Below are 8,435 nucleotides of genomic sequence, written 5' to 3' on the forward strand. Positions count from 1 at the left end.
ACGGGACTTGTTCTTCTGGGCTTGTAGAGACGCAGCCCCTGCACCCCGGCCACTGCTGGCCCAGCCACGAGCCACAGCAGTGGCAGAGGGGCAGGACTCAGGCTTGCTTGTGAAACCTTTGGTAGCATTAAAGCGCACCGCTTTGTTTCCACTGAAGCACACTAGTGCCAAGACTCGATCTCCTCTCCGGGCCCTTCCTGGGGGAGGAATGTGGAGGCGCTAGTGCGGCCGTCCCTCCAACAGTTGGAGTGGAGGGCTCTGGCCCTTCCCCATCTCACGGGGCTAGGATGGGGCAGCCCACTTCTGCTCCAGCCCATGCCGAACCAGTCAGTCTTCCCCACCATGGGCTGCCTTTGCGGGCAGCTGGAAGCTGGAACACAAGGATCTGTTCCCAAGCTGGGTGTCCCAGGGTGCTGGTCCCTGCTCCCAGCTCTGCTGGGTGAGGGCTGGCAGTGCCCCGGGACTGGGAGAGCAGGGGAGATGTCGGGGCTGTTTAACCATTAAACCTGGGGCGTCTTGGAAGAGGCGGGGACACTGGCTTCCCTGCCACTTCACCCTGTACCTTGCTCCCTCTCACATTCCCTGCAGCCATGAAGCAAACAAAAGGTACGTGCCGGGGCAGTGGGGCTTCATCCTGCAGAAACCCTTCCACACATGCATGTCTCCAGGCCCTGCTTCTGCACAGAGCAAGGCAATGTCAGAGCCCAGGCAGGCCGTGGAAAGGAGCTAGAGGCATCCAGGAAAATGCAGATGGACATTGTGGGAGTGCTTGGCAGGAATCCCCTCTCCTTGAGTTTGCGGGTCCTTGTGCTGGAAGAGGTGGGGAGGCGTTTTATGGGGAGGTGTGCATCTGTCTCCATCTCCTGGCTCCAGCCAGCTCGCTGGGGCGCTGGTGACTCTTATCCCTCACTCAAAAGCCCCGTAAACCCCCAGCACTAACATCCCTCTGCATCCGCCGCCTGGCCCTACTTTGCCCCCCGGTGCTACAGGACCCCGCTGGGCTGGGCAGTGGGTGCCCATTGGACCCAAGCAGCAGGTGTCCTTCTGCTTCGAAACGCAAGAGGAGACTGGTGGCGGGGCCAAGGGCTGAGCTGTGCCCAGGGAACGGGCTGTAGCTGGGGGGCAGAGGGGCCAGGAGGGCTGTGTGGACTCTACAAACCCACCTCACCTGGGGTGGCATGCTCAGCCTGAGAACGGACAACCCCTGAGTGCTCAAGAGCATGGGGTCTGCTCCCAGCCCGCCGCCTCCTGCACTGACCTCTCCTCTCCCTCTGCAGGGCTCGAGGGTGACAAGAAGTCCATCATGTAAGTGCCGAGTTCCCCCTGGCCGGGGGCTTCCGGGGGCTGGGGCGCGTCCTCAGCTGAGGTGGTGTGGGTCCCAGCTGCCAATCCCAGCCGCCTGCCCCAGGAAGGTCTTCCCTGAGCTGTTAGCTCAGGAGAGATGTGGGGGACAGTCCAAGAGGGACAACCCCTCCTGGCTTTCCCTAAGGAAAAGGAGGCATTGGAGCTGTGGCCCTAGCTGGCCCTTTCTGGGAGGAACGGGGGTCACCACGGAAGGGCTGGGGAGAGCGTGGGGAAGGCCATGCTGCTGCACTAACGTGGCCTCTCCTGCCCTTTATCATTTCAGAAAATTTGAATTTAGCCCCAAAGATGGGATCGACAACCCTGCCTTGTCACTGGCTGAGGACATGGGTAAATACCCTCATCTCCCTGGGGCATCCCTGTGTCAGCATGGGGTTCTGGCAGCTGGGCATCACTGGGGTCCTGGGCTCTCTCATGCTGGAGAGCTGTGGGGAGGTGAACATGTAAGGCAGTGGGGATGGTGAGATCCCAGCCCGGGATGGGGTAGACAACCCATGTTAGGATCACTGCAGGGCCCTGCTCACGGGCTGTGCCCCCATGCAGATGGCGAGGGCGTGGGGGAGCCCCGCTTCTACCTCCTGAGCAAGGGCAGCACGGAGACCTTCGGCTTCTGCCTCCACGAGGAGCTGGGCTGCCAGGGCCACATCATCCGGCAGGTTGAGCTGGGGGGGCTGGCCCAGCGCAGGGGGCTGCAGGATGGGGACCGGCTCCTCCAGGTCAATGGCCACTTCGTGGACCACATGGACCACCGCAGGGTAAGCTGGGAGCACCCCGGGGCTGTGGGAACACCCAGGTCCTCCCCGGCCAGGGGCACCGAGGGTGCAGGAGCCCACTATACCCTGGGGCCCTGATCCCACAGGCTGTGGTTGGAGGGGCGCCCTGCCCGGGGTTCACAGCCTGGGTCCTTCCAGGTAGTGCAGAAGATCAAGGCCAGCGGGAACCAGGTCCTACTGGCGGTGCTGGATGGTGACTCCTACGAAGCAGCCAAAGCCCTGGGCAGGGACCTGTCCCAGATGCTGCCAGCTGACATCCGCCCGCGCCTCTGCCACGTCACAAGGGACAAAAGCGGTTTTGGCTTCAGTGTGTCGGGTCCGGAAGGTAAAGCGGGCAGCGGGATGCCGGTGCCACGAGCCTCCTCAGTGCAGTGCCCTGCTCGCCCCAGACTGCCTCTTCTCCTCCCTGCAGGCATGAAGGGCACCTTCCAGCTGTCGGTGCGGCAGGACGGGCCAGCGGAGAGAGCAGGGGTGCCGTCAGGCTCCTGGCTCCTGGAGCTGAATGGGACCAGCGTGAGGAGCTACTCGCATGCGCAGCTCGCCCGAAAGGTGCGTGCTCCCGGTGCAGGTGGGTGGGGAACTGGGGCTGACAACATCGCTGAACGCCCTGCATTTCCCATCCAGCTTAAGCAGAGCGGCAGCAAGGTGACACTGCTGGTGGCGTCCAGTGCTGTGGAGGAGTTTTACCGCCTGCGGGGCCTCCGGGTCACAGCCTTCTTGGCGGACACCTCCTGGCTCCCCTTCAAGGTGCGGGAGCTGCACATGGTGAAGGGTCCAGCTGGCTACGGGTTTCTGCTCAAAGAGGATGACTGCAGCTCAGGGGCCACAGGTGAGGGGGCTGAGAGGGGCAGTCTGTACCTGAGCAAGGCACGTCTAAGGGTTGGGAATAGCTGCAAGCCCTGTGCCCACAGCAGGACCCTGTCCCCACCTGCACGCGGGGGTCAGCAATGCCAGTTCCCCTCTGGTTGAATGCCTCTGTGACCATCTCCCCACCCTCCCTCTCTCCCGCTGTGGCAGGCCAGTTCCTGTGGGATGTGGATGCAGGGCTGCCAGCCGAGCAGGCAGGCATGAAGGAAGGGGACCGTCTCCTGGCTGTGAACGGTGAGAGCATCGAGGGGCTGGACCACCAGCAGACGGTGCTCAGGATCCGTGCCCATGATGACCAGGTGACGCTGCTGGTCATCGACCCCGCTGGCGATGAGTTCTACCAGTCGGTAGGTTTTGGGGACCCAGCATGGTCCTGCCCTGGCTGGGGAACCCTGGGGTGCTGTGAGGCTGGATGATGGGAAGGGTGTCTTGCCCCCAGGCCTGCAGAGTGAGGTCCTCTCTAGGGGACCTGGCTTGCCGTGAAGCTCCAGGAGCTGTACGGATATCCCTCTTCTGCTCTTCCAGATCGGGCTATCCCCTCTGCTGTTCTTTGAGGACAGTGACCCTGCCTCAGGCTCCTGCACGCCCTCCCTGCCCTCTCCCAGTGGCTCCCCTGGACTCTGTCATGTTGAGGTGGGACCAAAGGGACCTGTCTCCTGGCTGGTGGCTGCTGCCAACAGTATAGGGATTGCACAGGTAACCTCTCTTGCCAGGCCCTGGCGGCAGTGCTGCTCACAGCCCGGCACTGCTCTGAGTCCTGGCACCCTCCTGCCCTGCCTGTCCTAGTAGTTCCCTGGCACCCGTGATGCTGGCAGGAAGGGGCTGCGTGGTCCCCTGGCCACAGCAGCCAGGCAGAAAGATGCCTCCAACCTGCCCGTGGGGCAAGGGTGGAGGTGTGGTGGGGTGGGTGGATGTGTGCTGCCCACAATGCCCCCACTGTGTCCCCGCAGAGCCCGTGCCAGGAGGAGCAGAGGAGGCTGCATCAGGCGTTCTAGTGGCCCAGGGGCACCCTGCCTCTGTCCAGGCTCCCCCACACAGCGCCTCGACCCAGGCTACGTCCAGCCCATCGGTGCCCGGCTCCTGGGGGAGCACAGCACTGCTCAGCATGGCCGGTTGCACGCACAGCTGCTGTGTCTCTGTGCCCGCAACGGGGCTCTTGGCATCACACCTCCCGGAGACTCATCTCCATTGACCGAGGCTGGCTCCAAGCTTTTATTCACCATGACGGTGGCTTCTTGTAACCTGAGGACAGACCTGTGTCTTTGCCTCCCAGCTGCCTCCAGGGGTATCTAGGGACATTGTACTGAAGCCCTTACCTAGCTCCAGGCTCTGGGAGCTCCTGGCAGAGCCGAGGCACTGCCCTCCATGCCATGACCTCGGGGACTAGGGAGCCTGTGTCTTGGCTCAGCCCAGGTCTAGGCTTTGGAGCACTGTGGGAAGGAGAAAGGCAGCAGCGGAGACCGACAGGGTGCTGGAGGAACCCCCCCACCTCTCATCCTGTTGGCTCAGATCTGCACCTGCATGGACTTCTCTCTTGTGCTCCTCCTCTCATCCTCCCTGTGAACCTGTGGGCAGTGAGTGTCCGCCCTCCATCACAGCACTGTTCCTGCATCACGCATTTGGGGTGTGATTAAAGGACAAATCCACACTGCTGTTTGTGTAGGTAATGTTATGGAGAGGACTGTGACTCAGCAGTGCATCCCATGGTGAGACAGGACCCATCTTCTCTTACCTAGCCTGGGGCAGTTGGGGTGTTGGGCAGAGGATGTGGGAAGCTCTGCAGGTGTGCTGATAGGGAGGTAGGGGCTGAGAGCCTGTCCGGTCCTGGGGGTCCCCAGGGCACTATATCTCCAGGGGGTTGAGGCCGAACTCCTGTAGGCACTCCTTGTGCTCCACAGCGATAGTCATGCCTACCTCTTCCCAGTGCTGGCTGGCCTCTGCCATCTTGGCCAGCACAAGGTCCAGGCTACCCTGGTGGGAAAAAGGATGGTGAGGAGGGGGGACCCTGCTGCCAGGAGGAGCCACCCACAGCCACGTCCCCACTCACGTGGAGGATCTTCTCATACTCCCTCTCCATGGCATCAAGCCTGCCCTGCAGCTGGGCGATGGTCCTGTCCCTCTCTGCTAGTGCCTGGGTAGCAGTCTCCTGGGTCTGCTGGCTCTCCCGGAGCCTAGTAGCTGTGGGGTGCGGGGACAGAGGCAGCGGACACTGAGCACATGGGCACAGGAGCCTGGCACTGCGTGACCAGTGCATGGGAGAGTACGGGCAGTGTGCGACACAGCCCCTGCCCAATCCAGAGAGCTCTTGGGACAGGGGTGGGATCACAGCATCCCCTTTGCCGTCAGCATCTCCCAAGGTCGGGGATGCACTGGGTCAGGCTTTGCCCTCAGCTGCTGCCATGCTGACAGCACAGGGTGAATGACTCCCATCTCCCCTCACTCCCCCCAAGTGCACTTTGCTGCCCTGGAGCGAACCCATCCCCACCCACCGGTGAGGGGCAGGCATGCCCGGGGGCCATACCGAGCTGCTCCTGCAGGCTCTTCACTTTCGCCTCCAAGCGCTGGCTGTGGGCTGCTGTCTGCTTCTGCAGCTCCTGGTATTGCCGGGTCATTTCTGAGAGCCAGGGAGGGGAGAAGGGAACAAACATGGTGACTATAGGAGGGACAAGCAGGTGGTCCCTGTGTTCAGATCACAGCACCTGTGACCAGGCAGAGGCTCCAGCAAGGTCTGACCTGAGGGCTCCCCTTTCAGGGTGACGCATCAGAAGCAGCCATGCATGCACCCTCTCCCTGCCTGGCAGGGCTGTGACAATGCTGGGGGGTGGGGGCAGGAGGGAGCCCTGGAGGGAAAGTTTTACCTCTCTATTGAGCGTGGGAGAGTGAAAATGAGCACGGAGTTTTGCATGTGGCAAGACCGCAAACCTCTGGCTGAGGTTTTACCTCTACTAAAATTGGCCCCTTCTTGAGCACTGACAGAAATGGCGAGGCAATGACGTTTGCAGGCAGGGAAGTCTCTGCCTCTGTGGTCTCCTCTGCCTGTGCTGAGTACAGGCATCTGGGGTGCAACAAGTCCGTGTCCAGAGCCTTTGCATGCTGACAGCATAGGAGGGATCAGGGCTAGCCAACAGCAGGGTGGTTTGGGGCTGGGTGGTCAAGGCCAAAGGCAGACGTAGGGTAAGCTTGGCTTGCTTCCCCCCGTGGCACCAAGGTGTGGGGTCCCTGCATCTGTCCACCTGCCCCCTCCCACCTCTGCCCTCACCTTCATGAATGTCTCGCTTGTCTTCCTGTGCCTGCTCCAGTGCCTTCTCCAGGTCCCACAGCCTCCGCTGGAGCCTTTCATTGTCAGCTTTTGCCTGCCAGGTCATATCCCTCCAGGGAACTGCGAGCCAGAGACACACAGGACTGCCATGGGGATAATGACAGGTGACCCACACCATGACCCTGACACGAGCACAGGCAGTCAAAGGGCACCATCCAAACCATACTGGGTGGCTGTTCCCTGCCCAATACCTCCTCGGTACCTTGGCCCAGCAGTGACTTATTCCCAGCCTTCCTCTGCTCCCAAAGCCAGGGGGATGTGGACACCTCCCCAACCTATGCCTGGCCCCAAGCCCTGCCTGAACCAGAGTGAATCTCATAGCAAGAAACCTCCCCTGCGTTTCAGCCAGGCGCTGTGCTGGGGAAGCATTTCCAGGGGGGTACCCCACTGCAGCATCCCTACCACCCACCGTCTCCTTTCCGTATTGCTGCTCTTTTTCTCTGCCATCTCTGCAGCATTGCTGGCCTCTGTAAGCAGCTGCCGCGCTGCACACCAGGGACCCTTGGGACAGCACAGGCAGCCCCTGGGGCTGGAGCTCACATGCAAGGGAGGCTGTGTGCCACCCTCTGGCATGACTTGCTGCCAGGAAGGACTAGTCCCTAGGAAGTCCATGCAGGGCAGCGGGCATCCCTTGCTTGCCCCAGCCCCTGCCTCCTCCCGACCTTACCCAGCTGCTCTTTCGGCATGTCAGCCTCCAGTGCTGCTTTCCTGTAGTTCTCTTCAGCTTGGCTTTCTGCAGCCGGAGGAAAGAAGGAAGGGACAGGGTCAAGAGCAGCTCTTTAAAGGGGCTTGGCCCAGGGACACCAAGTGCTGTCAAATGGCCCAGGGGAAGCCTGCCTTGGGATGTTCACCCCAGGAAATCTTGGCTGAGACACGCCTCTGGCTCGAACACCAGCACCAGTGCAGTATTTGTGCAGACACCTGTCAGACACAGAGTCAAGGTGTAGCCAGTTTTACTTGAAGCGGCTGCCCTGGAGAGATGCACACTCATTTGGGACTGAGGGCTGGGATTTTGCAGTGAAGATGGGGCAGTAGCCATGGTGCACAGAGGCTTGGGAACCCCTTCCAAAGCCCCACCCCAGACCCTGTTCCAGCCTGGTACATGCTTCTGCTTTCAGAGGCATGTAGGAGAGGCTGGGGCCTGGCAGAGCCACTCTCTTTGACCTCCCCCTGGATTCTACTGGGCTGGAGGGTGCAGTGGGGTGCTTTGGGCAGGGCCCTGGACCCCCCTGCCTCCTGTATCTCATCAGGCAACTGTGCTGCTGCCCTGGCGCAGGGTGAGCAGGGGAGATGCGAAAGCCGCAGCCAGGCTGTCCCATGGGGCCCCGGTGCAATCCTTTGTCCTGGTGCTCCCAGGTCCCACTTCCAGCAGCCCCTACATTGCCTGCCCTTGCTGGGGCCAGGAATCAGCAGGGGAGGGACAGGAGAGGCACATTCCTGCTGGCTGGAGGGAGACAAGACCCCAGACTCACCTGCTGTGTTTCTCTGCTGCTGCTGCTTCACTCCTTTCCTCCCTTTCCCTTTGCTCTTCAGAGGCATCCTCCTGCAAAGTGATACCAGTGTCCTGCCAGCACCTGTCCTGGCTGCTAGCGCGGACCTCAGTCGTTCAAGATGCCTTCAAGCTAATCCCTGCTGTTGTAGCAACTATCTGCAATGAAGGCAGGTTGTTATCTGGCCCAAAACCCACCTCCGCCTTGCAGCAGCTGAGCATCTCATTCCCGTGACAGAGGCGTGGATCGAATCTGCCCTGCACCCAGCACAGCGCCGGGGTGGTCTGAAGCCAGCCCCGCTCCCCAGCACTGAACTGGTCACGTTTGGCTGCAGGATTGTGGGACACGGCTCTGATCAGGTAGGCTGGACCTTGTCCTACTCACACCCCAGAGCAGCAGTTCCAGAGCAGCCCCAGCACGGATCCAGCTGAGCTGTGGGGGAATGGGGACATGGCGGGGAGGGTGCCTCTCCCAAGTCACAGCCTAAAACGAGCTTGGTGTCTTCCTCCCTTCCTGCCCTGGCTCTCCCCTCCGGCACACCCTCCTGCTCAGCACTGCAAGTTTTGCCTTGGGGACTGCAGCTGGATTTGGATCTTCTTTATAAAATAGGAGAGGAAGGAAGGG

At 61.4% G+C, this 8,435-nt stretch overlaps 2 protein-coding genes across 2 annotated transcripts; one reads left to right on the forward strand and one right to left on the reverse strand.

Moving 5' to 3' along the window:
* Positions 1-590: 590 nt before the first annotated feature.
* Positions 591-4,349, forward strand: NHERF4 (NHERF family PDZ scaffold protein 4). The gene is made up of 10 exons (XM_059829632.1): positions 591-606; positions 1,278-1,305; positions 1,628-1,692; positions 1,906-2,117; positions 2,274-2,460; positions 2,548-2,684; positions 2,760-2,964; positions 3,153-3,349; positions 3,528-3,698; positions 3,953-4,349. The coding sequence occupies exons 1-10, from the start codon at positions 591-593 to the stop codon at positions 3,995-3,997; spliced, it is 1,263 nt and encodes a 420-aa protein (XP_059685615.1). The 3' UTR covers positions 3,998-4,349.
* Positions 4,350-4,844: 495 nt separating this feature from the next.
* Positions 4,845-7,860, reverse strand: CCDC153 (coiled-coil domain containing 153). Its single transcript, XM_009814869.2, has 6 exons — positions 7,794-7,860; positions 6,989-7,054; positions 6,262-6,381; positions 5,524-5,616; positions 5,050-5,180; positions 4,845-4,973 (listed from the first exon to the last, which is right to left on the reverse strand). The coding sequence occupies exons 1-6, from the start codon at positions 7,858-7,860 to the stop codon at positions 4,845-4,847; spliced, it is 606 nt and encodes a 201-aa protein (XP_009813171.2).
* Between the last annotated feature and the right edge of the window lie 575 nt (positions 7,861-8,435).

This window comes from Gavia stellata, chromosome 26 (assembly GCF_030936135.1).
Source record: "Gavia stellata isolate bGavSte3 chromosome 26, bGavSte3.hap2, whole genome shotgun sequence".
Taxonomy (NCBI): Eukaryota; Metazoa; Chordata; class Aves; order Gaviiformes; family Gaviidae; genus Gavia; species Gavia stellata.